The sequence below is a fragment of the Pimephales promelas genome, chromosome 6 (assembly GCF_988280905.1).
Source record: "Pimephales promelas chromosome 6, fPimPro1.hap1.1, whole genome shotgun sequence".
Classification (NCBI taxonomy): domain Eukaryota; kingdom Metazoa; phylum Chordata; class Actinopteri; order Cypriniformes; family Leuciscidae; genus Pimephales; species Pimephales promelas.
Genome location: NC_142774.1, coordinates 11,758,521 through 11,772,400, shown reverse-complemented (window position 1 = coordinate 11,772,400; position 13,880 = coordinate 11,758,521). Strand labels below are relative to the sequence as shown.

The 13,880-nt window shown below is 36.5% G+C and overlaps 4 protein-coding genes across 6 annotated transcripts; 3 read left to right on the top strand and 1 right to left on the bottom strand.

Annotated features, from left to right (window-relative positions):
• Positions 1-141: 141 nt before the first annotated feature.
• LOC120492034 (uncharacterized) lies at positions 142-12,108 on the bottom strand. Of its 3 annotated transcripts, none has more exons than XM_039690136.2 (6): positions 11,968-12,108; positions 1,755-1,873; positions 1,486-1,596; positions 1,189-1,245; positions 961-1,101; positions 142-715 (listed from the first exon to the last, which is right to left on the bottom strand). In XM_039690136.2, the coding sequence occupies exons 2-6, from the start codon at positions 1,839-1,841 to the stop codon at positions 608-610; spliced, it is 504 nt and encodes a 167-aa protein (XP_039546070.1). In that variant the 5' UTR covers positions 1,842-1,873; positions 11,968-12,108; the 3' UTR covers positions 142-607. The 3 variants fall into 3 exon arrangements, with proteins under 3 accessions (XP_039546070.1, XP_039546062.1, XP_039546054.1); XM_039690128.2 differs by lacking the exon at positions 11,968-12,108 and adding an exon at positions 2,861-2,999; XM_039690120.2 differs by lacking the exon at positions 11,968-12,108 and adding an exon at positions 2,422-2,565.
• tmem176 (transmembrane protein 176) lies at positions 2,867-5,938 on the top strand. Its single transcript, XM_039690107.2, has 6 exons — positions 2,867-2,999; positions 4,372-4,482; positions 4,618-4,674; positions 4,887-5,033; positions 5,136-5,252; positions 5,616-5,938. The coding sequence occupies exons 1-6, from the start codon at positions 2,874-2,876 to the stop codon at positions 5,628-5,630; spliced, it is 573 nt and encodes a 190-aa protein (XP_039546041.2). The 5' UTR covers positions 2,867-2,873; the 3' UTR covers positions 5,631-5,938.
• On the top strand, positions 6,989-11,722 carry LOC120492011 (L-asparaginase). Its single transcript, XM_089132100.1, has 6 exons — positions 6,989-8,427; positions 9,349-9,444; positions 9,556-9,716; positions 10,750-10,833; positions 10,963-11,125; positions 11,257-11,722. The coding sequence occupies exons 1-6, from the start codon at positions 8,302-8,304 to the stop codon at positions 11,398-11,400; spliced, it is 774 nt and encodes a 257-aa protein (XP_088988226.1). The 5' UTR covers positions 6,989-8,301; the 3' UTR covers positions 11,401-11,722.
• A 48-nt stretch (positions 12,109-12,156) lies between the features above and the next one.
• tmem109 (transmembrane protein 109) lies at positions 12,157-13,867 on the top strand. Its single transcript, XM_039690094.2, has 3 exons — positions 12,157-12,354; positions 12,981-13,083; positions 13,170-13,867. The coding sequence occupies exons 1-3, from the start codon at positions 12,157-12,159 to the stop codon at positions 13,523-13,525; spliced, it is 657 nt and encodes a 218-aa protein (XP_039546028.2). The 3' UTR covers positions 13,526-13,867.
• The last annotated feature ends 13 nt before the right edge of the window (positions 13,868-13,880 follow it).

Genomic DNA, 13,880 nt, shown 5'->3' with positions numbered 1-13,880 from the left:
AAATATATATATATATATATATATATATATATATATATATATGTGTGTGTGTGTGTGTGTGTATATAAAGTTTATTTTGTGGCAAGAAAATAATTGTTTAGCATATACATAGGCTATACAGAAGCACCAAAAAGACACCCATAGTACAAAATAATTTTATTGCATGTATTAACAGGCACTGTAAAACTGCACATTTGTTTTTGCATATTCAGTTACATCCATTGTTCATTACATCCACTGATTTTATGAGTTTTTTTAGAGTTTCATTAGCAAAAGACCATCATTGCCATTGGTAATAATGGCAACACATTAGTTTTACTTAAAAAGTTCTGAGCTGTAGTGGGTTAAATACAGTGGGTTAATACAATTAAATACAGTGGGTTAAATACAATTTATATACAGTTAAAGCAAGCTACTGTCACCAGTTTCACACAAAAAAACTTCCAAATATGTATTTTGTACATGACAATATTGTAAATTCACATTTTTAAGAAGAGAAAAAAAACACAAAGACAATATCAGTGATAATGTTTTAGAGCAGTCTACTAATTAAAATTGCTCATAGGTAAAATGATCAAAGAGAAGTTGTATGCTGTATAACGTGATCTCAGTGTTTTCTTAGACCTTTAAACGCTGAAAATGTTAGGAAACAATGAAGAACCAAAGCTGCAATATCATAAAACAACAGCTGCCCAGAGATCGATTTGTAAAAACTCTGTCAAAACAAAAAGAGAAAATTGTATGAGTTTATGGTAAAAATGAAAAGTTTATATTTAGCAAAAACATAACAGTATTTGACAATGTGCGATTTTTTGCTTTAATACATTCTCCATTAATGCTAAATAAAATAATGTGAATCACAGCACAGACCATATCTGTTATGCTATTTATTTATAGGGATTTTTTTTTTTAACTAAAACTATTCACCAATGGAATAATCAATTAATAATTTGAACTTACCTGAAAAACCTCTTCTGGACAAACAGAATCATGTGGGCAAGGAGGGAGGTCTAGAGAGGTACTTGCAGCATAACTATACAGAACAAGGCCAATCAGTGTCCCCACCAGGCAAGCAATACCAGAGATCAGACAGATGTTTAGCTTATAGAGAGAAAATCAAATAATTGCTAATTAATGTGTATGTCGGAATAATTCACATCCAAAAAAGCTCTTGTTACTTGAATTTACCAGTGCTTTCCTAGGACTTCTTTCAGATGCCATACCAAACGATCCAGCAATCACAGACTAATTGGAGAAGAAGAAAGAAAAACATCAGAATTAAAAGAAAAGGTTGGATTGTCATCGTAAGCAACTGTCAGAAGAAAAAGGTCACTGGGACTTGATGTTAAATATGTGTGTGTGTGTGTAAATATTTATTTTGTGTATGCTCATTTTATATATTTTGTGTTTGTTAATTTTGGAAAATCATAAGACTATGACAATCATTCAAAACATAATTGTATCAGAGTTATAAAATAAACATACCACAGAACCTATATAGAGGGGGCACAAAAACATATATTTCATATCAATGCTGGCGCTGTAAGTTGGTATAGTCAGGAGGAGCTGAAACAAACCTAGTAATATTGCCAGAACCTAGAGAGGGGAAACATAACATATATGGTGAGAGAAAAAAATTCAAACAAATATTCATCAACAAAAAACATGTCAAAGAAAACTGTTACAATGACTATCCCAATGTCTTCCTTAATCTAAAAATAACTTAAACTAAAAATTGGCCCACATCCACTTACTGCCACCACTTCAGGGTCATGAAACTTGAACAGACGATGAAATTTGGGAGGATCCGAGTCAGTAGACTGCATTTGTGTGCTTGACATCTTCAATAGTCAGCTAAAAATCAACCGAGGTACTGAAAAATAGGAACATTTCAAAGTTCAGTTCAATGATTATAATGGCTCCCATACAGTCTGAAATAATAGTGAGAGAGTCTGTATCAAATTCAAACATGATCTGATCCCCCTGGATTAAAGGAACGTTTTGCGGGAATACAGATGCTGAAAAACGTCTTTGTGAGGAGAGGAAGTGGGCGGATATAATACAAAAAATGTGGCTGGAGAAGAGCAGCACAGCTTGATACAAGTCGGATTACTCAACAGCACTGCAGAGAAAAAGGTTAGGGTGAAAAAAACAAAAACCAAAAAAAAAAAAAAAACACTTCAGTACATTCATTTCCTTCAGAGGGCTGGACTAGCTGTCCAGATGTCCAAAACAGCTCCTTGCTTACAGCATAAAATCACAAATAGGCATGATAACCACTGCAAACCATTGCACACTTCAAAAGCACTTTTTTGTTACAGACATAAAATAGGCTACACTAATAAAAAATAGTACATGCTTTATTGATAACTGTCTAATCAAATGTAATTAATGTACAAAAATAATGTACGACCGACTCACCTCGAATGTAGTTTCAGAGAATCCTAAACTCGTGGCAGAGAGGAACAGAGCTGTTTATGAAGTGATCGAAAACACTTGATAAAAGCTCCTGTGGGGAGATGGGGGCTGGACACGGACCCCTTTTTTTTTTCGCTGCGATGCTTGCATAAAAAAACGCAAGGGAGGGTCTAACTCTTTTTGTAAGAAGTGCAGATCTTTTATGTGGAATTATTGCGCACTTATAGACGAGTTTGACTAACAAGAGAAGAAGGGGTCCTGCCAGCACACTACATACAAACAGCTCAAAGAATCGACTCGAGCAGAATCTTTGCAGACTTTTTAGGTCAGCCTATCTCACTCATTCATGTGGAATTCTGCTCTGCGTGAACGGTGCTGACGTTACTCAACTGTAACTTAAAAACGTGTCGTAGCCTATTCCCTTGTTGCAAACTTGACTTACTTGAAAACGAAGGATGACTTTGACTGTGACGACAGACCTGTCAGTAAATACTGGCCCAAGTCGGGTAGAGGAAAAGCTGGAAGACAAACAAAAAGCTTTGCGGGAAAGCATCGAGAAGGGGCAGCCCAAAATATTCGGGGTGAGTGAAGTGAACGTCGTGTTATGGCTACATTAATTTTAAAGGGCTACGCACAGATTCTCGCAGGATGCTCTGGCATAGGCTATCGTTCCTTAAAAAAAGGACGTGTAGTCAAATTGGGGTTTAATTTACCACCTTAGTGATAATTTCATGAATGACCTCCACAAAGCAAATGTTTTTTTTAAAAATGTTATGGGTTTTTTTTTTTTTTTCGGTCAGAGGAGAAAGACCAAATAGATTTGCTAACAACAAATCATAATGTGTGCACAATTTTGGATAGGCTATTTCCAATTGATCTGTTTGTATCCTTGCTATTTGCACCTGGCGTATAAAATTGAATCTTAAATAGCCTAAAATCTTTAGTCCTCCAATGGGCTATATGCACGCATAAGTTCCGCATTTGACGTAAGGATGCTCGTCCATTTCCGGTTGTGTAGATTAAAGCGGAGGAGAACCGAAGAAAACGGGATTATGGCAGAGTCTTCAATATTTACTGTCCTCCCGTCTTTGAAATGAAACGTACATACGTTTAGATGTAATTTTATATATAGTTAAGTTTATTTAATATAATTTTAAAAAGAAGCATAAACACAACGAGGGGTGTCTGTTTTATCTGTTTTTGTGACTAACGTTTCTTTAGTATAACCATGGAGTATAAAATTCAATATAAATTCTCTGTATTGCATTGGACTCTACGATCGGCGGAAGTTATCGAGCATCCCTAATGCTTCACCGGAAATAACGCCGTGCATAGAGCCCATTTCAAATCACTAAATTTTTCAGGCACACAGTTTGCACTTGTTCAAATTATTTGCTTAACATGTTAACGAGTGTTCAATAGCAGAAAAGCATGTTTAATAAAAATATACATGAAATTATATAATAATGGTTGATGAAGTTGGAAAATATTTAAGAGATTGTTGTTTAATTTAGTTTTTATACATTCTCATATACATATATTTTATTTTCATGTCACAAGTAATAATCTCAGGGTTTACGGATTGTGATTCTTGATTGATTCTTTTGGTTTATGGGTTTGGTGAAGTGTATGGGTTTGGTGAATAGTCACAACTTCTCACTGCTGCTTCCTGATGGTTTACGGAGGCTCGTGATGAAGTACAATTCTGATGAAGTAAAGTTTTCTGGTCAAAAATGACTGAAGAGCACCAGAGGGTTAAATGTGAAAAATGTGCTAACATAATAATAATAGAAGAAGGAACATTTTGGTTTAAAATACTTTTAGAAAAATAAAACTCTGCTTAATAGCAGCTCAAACTGATTTAAATTTCATTATATATATAAGTTAAATTTACTTTGAGATGGACACATTTCTAACTGAGACATTTTTCTGGCTTTTTTTCTGTCTCTCTAGGTCTCTCAGATAGTAATAGGATTGCTGATCATCTCCTATTCTATACCTCTACTTTCTACTGAGACCACAATAATACTCACCTTTGGTGTGCCATGGTGGAGTGGCCTTATGGTAAATCAAACTAATAAGCCTGTAATGTAATGCATTAAGGTGATGACAAAGTGAAATGTACAGTATACTGCATATCTACCAACCATGGACCTATCACTAAACTTTATTCTTTGTGTCCCTTTTTTTTCCAAACAGTTTGTCATTTCAGGCACCGGTGCAATATTAGTGGAAAAAATTGCCACCGTGAAGACAGTGAGTTTGATCTTACAACAGGACAGACTAACAAGCAAAGTATCATACAGCGTTTGTGTATTATAATGTTATTCAGTCATGACCAATAATCAATTACAAAGGCTTCACAAAAGCAGTCACGTTCTGTGTAAAAGTTTCTGTCTCCAAAATCCAATTCACATACAGGTGTGAAAAAGACAAAAATTGCTGATGGAAGTTGCTCTTGTCTTTAGGTCTCTGCTTGCTTGGCAGTCTCTTTTGTGACCATAATCATCTCAGTTATTGCACTTATCCTATACTATGTTGACATTGCTTCCAATCCGGCAACCACATGCCATTTGGGATCAGACCAGTTGTGTGACCAACAGTATTATGCCACTGTATGTATCTCATGCCCTCTTATGTGAGAGTTCTATTCTATTAAGTATGTAAAAATAATTAAACAGTTGTATGTTATAGTAAGTACCCTTTCTTCAAAACAGAGATTCAGCACAGGAATGAAGATAACCATCTCAATTGTCAATATTGTCCAGACAGCACTGTCCTCTGCTTTCGCAGCTATACTGTATAATCAGAGGAAAAACTTTACAAGCTACGCGGTAAGAGAAGGAAATTATATTTATTTATTTTTAAATATTTTATATTCTTGATTTTGTATTGTCTATAATTCATATGAACTTGTGATTTGATGATTATTTATTCCAAAGAAAAACAAAGCTTTAGTCTTCCTCGGATTTTATGTCAAATGTTTTGTTTTCATAGTGTTTTGGCAAAGTTAGCATGAAAATGTGTATTCTTTTCTGCACTTCTATTCAGAATTACATTAGGAAAAAAGTTTAATATGGAAACAATACATTTCTTACAAACACTATTAAATGTTGTTTTACATTTAAAATAATTTAGGATCAAATTCAAAGCTAATATGCAAAGTATTGATTTTTTCTCCTCTCTCTTTCTCTCAGACCCTGGGCCAATGATGTCCTGCTTAGGATGCTGATCATCCCATGTATGCCATTTGTACTCCCATGTATAACAAATGTACCCCTGATCGCATTTCTGGATTATAATCAGAGGTCCTTAAACTAACCTATCCACTTCATATGTGTGGTTTTGCTTAACCAATAATGCTGTCCATTGTGTGTGCAAGAATGCAATGCACTGAAATGTTGTTGTATTTTAAGTGAAATATAATTCAAAGTGAATTGTATATATATTTTTAATCTAATATCATCAATATAATCGTATAAATATGTTTTTTTTATTAAAGTTTTATTTCACATTTAAAGGTAATGTTTTGTTGTTTTATTTTATTTACAATTCTGATCACAACTGAGCCATTTTCAAGAAATGGCTAAATGTGCATCATTTTCGTCAACACTTGATCTATTAACACATTCTGTTCTATTCTATTTAAGGCCTATATATAATTGCACTAAATTGTTGGTTTGAACGCTATGTAAGTCGCTTTGGAAAAGCGTAATAATGTAAATGTTTGCTAAGTTGATAGAAAACATTTTTGTGCAGGGCAATTATTCAGTCAGTCACAGTCACATAACAAGACAATAAGATAATTAGCTTGTAAACAATGATAGGGGTTTGCTCGTGAGTCGTGAATTATCACGTTATAAATAGTTCCGAGTTGTTAGACTGATTTTAAAGCTATCGAATTTCAAACTTCCAGAAGTAAAAGTCGTATCACACGAAATATTAATCAAAGGGAAAAGTAAATAAATACATTTATTTATAAAAAAAAAAAAAGGTTTAGAAGATACATCAAGCAACATGACGTGATCATCAGCTGGAAGAATGGATTCACTGTGAGATCCAGTATGCTGTACACACGCAGTAGCTTAAACCTTTTGTCACTAGTAAGTCAAATATCCAAATGTCAGTTTAATATAAGCCTATTATTTTTCTGTAAGCTAAGATATCCCTGTCGCAAATACGTTCCTCTCCAGTCAGTGGGGGCTTAGTTGTGTCCTAATCGCTCGTTTTTTGAGGTTGATTTTTTTTTTTTTGCTTGTTTGCTGTATACGCTGTGACATAGCATCTTTTAGACACTGTTTTTTTTTTATAAGTCAAAAATGACGAGGAGGCAGTGTTTCCCCGGTGTGGGCGTGGCTTAAATGTGCTCCGTCTATTAAATATTCATGAGCTGTTGTGTTCCCGCTTCTCCCGTAGCAGCCAGTTATTCGTTCGTTGCTCGTTGCTAACAACAGACGCTGTATCAGACCTCCTTGAAATAAGCATTTTTTTTTTTGGCTGACTACATATTACACATCAGTTTCTACGAGATTTAAGGTTTGTTTCTCGTCACAGGGCAAGTTCATTATTATTAAACGAAAGGCAAAATAAAACGTTATAAACATTATGCCTGCTCAGTGAAGTGGTCTCAAAATCCGCTCCTGGTCACTGTCATGCAAAATTCAGCTCCAAACAGCTCATCATAAGCAGTTTCTAGCAATCCTGGAGAGCTTGTTTTTAGCTGGGCCAGGTGTGTTTGATTATTGTTAGAGGCGAGCTAAACTCTGCTGGGCAGTTTTAGATCAGGGCGGTTTTAGACCACTAGCTAACGGTTAACTGTCCTAGCGTGTTGTTGTGCTGCTAGTTATGCCGCCTTCACACTGGAAGTTGAAATCAGCTCCACGTAATACGTTCCCAACGGACACAGTGAAACTGAAAAGCTTCGGACGCTCTTTTTTACAGTCTATGGTCGAATACGGGTAGAACAAAAATGGCTGATAGATTAGAACGGTTGATTCTGTCAGTTCTGTATGATCTCTCTGATGAGGGTTATAGAGATATGGAAGGCTGCTGCGTGAGGAAAGTTGCTGAGGACGTTGACATGTCAGGTCGTCTAAAAAAATGTGAAATGGTGGTCAAGTTCAATGTCTGCCTACAATTTAATTGTATTAACTGTCCTAATAACGTTAGAAAGTCATGAAAATAAAAAAAATGACATGATAGCTTATCGTTATAAAATCATTATTTATTTAATTAAAAGATTTCAGGTTTGTTTATCAGTACTACCAAAGCAATGCTCAACTTCCACTGGAATTGTCGGATAGGAACCGTCCGTAGCTTTTCGCAAGAGTTAAATTTTTTTTGAACGCATCCGGAGGACCAACGGACATGGTTTTCTTTGCACAGCACTCGGTCGAACCCATTTCGGACCCATTCGCATGCGGTCTGCGAATCGAATGACTTCCGGTCTTTTCGGAGCCGTATCGGAGAGGATATCAACTGCCAGTGTGAAGGCGGCATAAGAGTTCAATTTTTTGAACACATCCGGATGACCAACAGACACGATTTTCTTTGCACCGCACTCGGTCGGACCCGTTTCGGACCCATTCGCATGCGGTCTGCGAATTTCCATAGGAAATGAATGACTTCCGGTCGTTTCGGAGTCGTATCGGAAAGGATTTCAACTGCCAGTGTGAGAGCGGCATCAAGTCGGAACATCAGCTTACAAGCAACTTGGAGACCGATGGAAACAAAAACCAAAGTTTTATACCACCTCTCGTTTGTCGCCGGGGGGGTGGCGTAGTTCTGCAAAAACTCAGAGGCTTGCGTTTTGCACCTTTAAAAGTAACAATTACCCCTTCCTTTCCATCCCTCTCATAGTTTATGTGAGGCAGAGACGAGCTAATGGCAGAGACGGATGACATCTTTAGGCCCATCATCGTTGATGGAGTGGTGGTCCGAGACAAAACATTTTTGGAAAGACTGGGGAAAGTGCTGAAACTTCAGTGGCTAAGTGGCAAAAGTCTAGAGGCATGAACTGACTCCCTTGCATACAGTTTCCAGTTACTTTGTAGTTGGGAAACTTAGCAATGACTATACAGATATGGGGCCGTATTTACCATGAATTTTATTTTACCACTAAGTTTTCCTACGAGTTCCTAGCTAGGAGTTTTAGCTTAAAACTATTCACAAAATTCTTAAAAGCAAGTTTTACCAAGGAACTTACCGGAGTTGACCTCATTGCTATGGATGATGTAAAAAATTTAAATTGCACACAGCAGTGTAGCAGACCATGGGAAAGAGAAATAAAGATAGAAATACAGTATATAGCTATATCAAATGCAATCACCATTAATCACCATTATATATATATATATATATATATATATATACACTATATGTGTACATATACACACACACTAGACAGTATACCTGTATAGAACATCATGATGGATAATACAGAAGCACAAAAGATAAGATATATTTACTCGGTTGCAATGCTCATTGAAAACAGCAGGCATGCTTTGGATCTTTTCTGAGTTTCTCTTCAGAGGGACTTTTAAGCTGTTCTAGGTTAAGGTACTTTTCGTGTTAAATAGATTAATTAAATTAGTGAAATACTCTTAGATGATAATTTTTTGAGTCCTAAAATTATGAGCAGCACACACCTATTTTTAAAGAGGTTGCTCCTAAATTTCCTCATTAGGAGCATTTTAGCCTTAAGATTTTATTTTATTTATTTTTTTTTTTTTTAATATGGCCCCCTGTTATTGAAAGGAATATCTGAGCAGACACCTAACATTATCATTAATAACATTAATAAAACATTATTATTTTTTAACAAATTTAGAACAATTCCACCTTTTCAGTAATAGCATGTAAAGTTAGGCTTTACATGCACATTATTAAAAAATGTTCATTAGCTTAAGTTTATACCTTGGTATCTCTCAGATAAGGAAATCGCTCCTTGACAGTATCATTCCTTCTCTTGCTTGCCGAGCTGTGGAAAACAACGATTTCATTTCACTAAGAGTCCTCCTAAAAAAGGTTACCAAACTTTACATTTCCTAAACTAAAAATATGGACAGCAAAAATGTTGAATTCCAACCTATTTCATACCAAAAGTGATTTCTTTTTTTTTTTTTTAAACCTTTTAAGGGGGATGCCAGTTGTGAAACCTATGACGAATTCACGCCCCTTCATACAGCATGTGAGCTGGGGAATTTAGAGATGATTCTTTTCTTGCTGACAAGGGGGGCATCTCCTCGTCACATGAACCGCTTTGGAAACTGCCCAATGTACATGGCCATTAAAAACAGGTACATACAGTACACATGTGATTATTTGTTAATTCAGCTGATATTTTTGACTAGTAAAATGTGTCAACTTTTATTTCATCTATCACTGTTCGCTCTGTCTGGCTTTTTAGACTGCTCTGTAGGGGTGATATATTTTTGTCGGCCAAAACCCAGAAATGATTTACAACTTCCAGTTTCATCACCCTGAAGTCAATGGGTTTTTGGTTACATGCATGAAATACGTTATCTGGTTAACACAAGCTAAAAATATTGTCACATTTTATTATACAGCATCAAATACATCCGGTTGTTGGGGACATTAAACGTCATTAGCCGACAGGCAAACCAGAGACAATTTATATAGAGACATGCCACTTCCAAATCCTCAATACAACTATATTGGGAAAACCCATAATGACAAAGATGGCGGTTGTGTGCACATGTCCCGCCCCTTCCGCTGGAAAGCCAATCGTCTGCTTTTAACAGTCAAGCCGGGAAACATTTAAGCCTATCGTCGTCTGGTTTCACTGACGCACACGCACATTTGATGTTTGCGACAGCGGAGACAAGAACCCTTGTGTATGCGTAGTAAAAGTATAACCTGTGGGAAAAAGGGCGTTTTAAACCTTTTTGGGGGTAAAGTCATCAAACCCATTTTTATCATAATTTACTGCTGTTTCTAATTATGTCTCGGTGACCAGTGAAACTGCAGTTCTGAGTCTCTGCCCATTCATTTAGATAGGAGCCTGGTCTTGTTAGTCCAAAATAGCTGCCTGGAGGCGTTGCCAAGATGGCGGCCGAGTGGCATGACTTGCCTAAAATGACTTTGGGTAAACTCATCTATGCACGAGTCCGCTTTTACAGCATCATTGTGTTTACAAATCAGCCTACAAAAACATGTCATCCCTGCAGCACTTTCCTGACAGCAACTCATTTATCCTATATTATCTCCGACTGAATTCTCACTCAATGTAATTTGAATTAATATTGGGGGCATAAATGAATAATTTGTACATGCTCAGCTCAAACATGTCACTATTGGTGTTTCTTTTAGGCAGTGTCATGCTGTTAAACTCCTGAGATTAAAAGGAGTCACTGTTAGTCTACAGACTGTGAGAATTGCCATGGAAATGATCCAGTAAGCATTTACCATTTAGTATCTCACAAATAAATGTCACACAACATTTTACAGCACAATGCATGCTTCTTATTTATATAATTTTATGAGTCTGTGAGCTTATTTTTGTTTAACCCTTTCACTCAACAGAGCGGTGCAGAACAGAGATTACCCTGTGCTGCGTGCTTGGTTTCTATCAGGAGTCGACATGGACGCTAAAGACTATAATGAGCGCACTGTAATGCATGAGGCGGTTTGTCTGAGAGACAAATCTATGATCAGCAGACTACTGGGATATGGAGCCACACCACTGGTATGAACTACTTATTGGACAATATTAGAGAAGGATGTTTAAATATGTTTATTTAAAAAAAATTAATTTAATATTAAACACACTGACACTAGATAAACATTGTGATTTACTCTTTCTACCCATTTCTCTAGGAGAGAGATGTGTGGGGTCAGACAGCCATGGATATTGCTCAAAATGACGCAACGATCATGGCTCTTTTTGAGCCTATTTTCACAACGCGTTGCCCAACCAAACATGCCTATCTGCTGTATAAGGCAGAACATTCACACATATAAAAAAGGTTATAATAATATCAGTAATTGAAAAAAAATAATAATCAGAAACCTTTTTAATTAATCTAATTTGTGAATTAATTGTATTCATTAGAATGTATTTTTCTCTCAATCTGCTGTATTGTATTTGTGGGAGGAATAATTGATAATAATAAATAAATCTATGTTGTGGCACACTATTCCTTATGTTTTTCACAATTTCAGGTATGTACAGTTCATGTAAGCATACAGATATGCTCAGTTAGTAAATTTATACATAATTTTTCTGGCATTTTCAAAATTCCCCCAAAAGCCAAACATGGTTGTGAGAGTTATAATCGTAGTCTTGCACAATTCTCATATGGCATTAATTTATGTGTTGTTGTTTTTTTTCTGGATGATGTAAACCGTACAGTCTAGTCGTCGATAGGCGACAGGGTTGCTCCTCCTTCCAGGAAAGAATTCAAGAGGAAGCAGGCATTTGCTCGAGGAAAATAAACGCTTCATGGATTAGTTTAGTAAACCCCAAGCTTATTATTGATGGATAGAGGTGGTATCTCTAATATGGAAAAAAGCCCATCCAAAACTTACTTTACTAATTCCCAAGTGGAGACGCCTGAATTCATCGTCCTGGGTCTTTCTGTGTAGGACACTGTTGCCAGTTCAGTTGTTTTCCAGTTGTTTCTTTAACACATCGTTTGAGAAGAACATTTCCCTCACGCATAATAATTCTGCGTCAGCGTTGTCTGAGCGTGGGCTAGTTAGCGTAACCTTGTTAAAATGGGTCGGTGTTTATATTTTACAACACTTATACTTTCAGTTTCATGTCAGCTGATTCCATTGTGTCACTCTTTCGAATGGGACAAACAATCTGGTCCCCTGCAAAATGTGCGGTCCATCATCACAAGTTTTTCGGAGGAAGCACACAGTTACCTAGTCTCTACAGTCGGCGAAAAAAGAATCAATCTGTGTCTCAAGGTGAGCTTATATTGAGGAAAATCAGTCTTTTATTACATACTTTTTCATACAAATGATTTTTGGTGTCTATCTCTCTATCTAGTTCATAATCAGCTATCTAGTTCAAGTGCAGTTAATATTGTTTGCTATATGAGAAAGTATGCATTTATTTATTTATTATTATTTTATTTGGTGGGAAAAGCGAAACATTTGACAAAAATACATTTATTAGGTTTCTAAAAGCAAATCAATGTAATGTTTCTAAATGGAAACCTTCCGGTGGTCAAACCAGACTGATCCGTTTTACATTTGGTAATGTGATGAAAACCTTGGGTTACTTTTGGTAAACCTTGAACTTCTGAAATTTCAGTGATTTGACTTTTACACCAGTTTTTTGTCACCAGTTCAAAGTGTTTAAGAAAAGTGTGGTCATTTGCTTTGCAGATGTGGTTTGATATTTTGCTAATGCATTCATACAATTCTAAAGAGTAAAGAGTCCAAATACTTCTCCAGGGCCACTGTTTATGAAATTACATTATGCATTACTGCATAATAATGCTTCTTGGATGAAGTCATGCTGTTTTGTGGAGTTGTTCTTTTTTTTTGGACAAACATTTACACTCTTATGTTTTATTTATGGGCACCAGTTTCTACAAAGTGGTGTGAAGTGGCTATCAGATGCAGTGGCTTCAGCTCTTAACATGGTCATCCAGTTTGTCACAGAAATCTTGGAATCAGCAGGAATGGACGGTAATTGTACAAAACAAAAAAGTACTTAGAATGTATTCAAACCAAAGCACATGCTAACATGTACGTTTTTCCATGTGTCTATCTAGCCAAGCAACCTTTCCAAAAAGTTACACCGGAGGGAGTGATTTTTGTCACTCAGTGGGCCCTTCTGGCTGTTGTGGCCTACATGATAATATCCTTCATCCTGCGCTTGGTTGTCGGTGCTGTGAGGCAGGCTATGTGGCTGCTGAAGGTCACCTTTGCCATTGGCATGTTTGGATTGATTCTCAGGGACACTGGAGCCTCTGCAGAAACCACAGCGATGAGATTAGCAGGCCTGGTGTGTGTTTGTGTCCTTTTAGGAATAGGTGCAACATCTGCAAAGCCAGATCCGCACCTCGAAAACAAAATCAAGATGCTGGAGAGACGACTGAGAGAGATGGAGAAAAGCAAAATGGAATGATTATGGAATCCCTCACCAGACCAGATGTAACTTTAATTTCCATTTCTCTTTGCCACAGTTGTAAATCCAAGGATATAATCCAGCATGTTATTGGGACTTGATACCCCCTAAACTTGGAGCCTAAACTTGGAGGTTGCGTTGATATTTCAAGAGTTAGCTAAAAGAATATTGATTCTCAAGGAAACTGGTCCTGGCATTTAAAGGCCCATTAACAAAAAGTTGGTAGTTGGATTTTGACGCACGTCAAAACACTGATTGAACGTGTGGTCAGGTGAAAATAAACCCTGACCAAAGCAGACAGGAACAAAACCGAATAAATAAATATACGTGTTTGTTGGCGTTTGTCTGTGTGGTG

Excerpts from the sequence above, each read along its gene's own strand:
- LOC120492034 (XM_039690136.2), bottom strand. The coding sequence starts at position 1,841 with ATGTCAAGCACACAAATGCAGTCTACTGACTCGGATCCTCCCAAATTT. Across the intron at positions 1,597-1,754 it reads ATGACCCTGAAGTGGTGGCA|GTTCTGGCAATATTACTAGG; the intron begins GTAAGTGGATGT and ends TCCCCTCTCTAG. Across the intron at positions 1,246-1,485 it reads CCCTCTATATAGGTTCTGTG|TCTGTGATTGCTGGATCGTT; the intron begins GTATGTTTATTT and ends TTCTCCAATTAG.
- tmem176 (XM_039690107.2), top strand. The coding sequence starts at position 2,874 with ATGACTTTGACTGTGACGACAGACCTGTCAGTAAATACTGGCCCAAGT. Across the intron at positions 4,675-4,886 it reads AAATTGCCACCGTGAAGACA|GTCTCTGCTTGCTTGGCAGT; the intron begins GTGAGTTTGATC and ends TCTTGTCTTTAG. Across the intron at positions 5,034-5,135 it reads ACCAACAGTATTATGCCACT|AGATTCAGCACAGGAATGAA; the intron begins GTATGTATCTCA and ends TCTTCAAAACAG.
- LOC120492011 (XM_089132100.1), top strand. The coding sequence starts at position 8,302 with ATGGCAGAGACGGATGACATCTTTAGGCCCATCATCGTTGATGGAGTG. Across the intron at positions 10,834-10,962 it reads ATTGCCATGGAAATGATCCA|AGCGGTGCAGAACAGAGATT; the intron begins GTAAGCATTTAC and ends TTCACTCAACAG. Across the intron at positions 11,126-11,256 it reads GATATGGAGCCACACCACTG|GAGAGAGATGTGTGGGGTCA; the intron begins GTATGAACTACT and ends CCATTTCTCTAG.
- tmem109 (XM_039690094.2), top strand. The coding sequence starts at position 12,157 with ATGGGTCGGTGTTTATATTTTACAACACTTATACTTTCAGTTTCATGT. Across the intron at positions 12,355-12,980 it reads GAATCAATCTGTGTCTCAAG|TTTCTACAAAGTGGTGTGAA; the intron begins GTGAGCTTATAT and ends TATGGGCACCAG. Across the intron at positions 13,084-13,169 it reads GGAATCAGCAGGAATGGACG|CCAAGCAACCTTTCCAAAAA; the intron begins GTAATTGTACAA and ends GTGTCTATCTAG.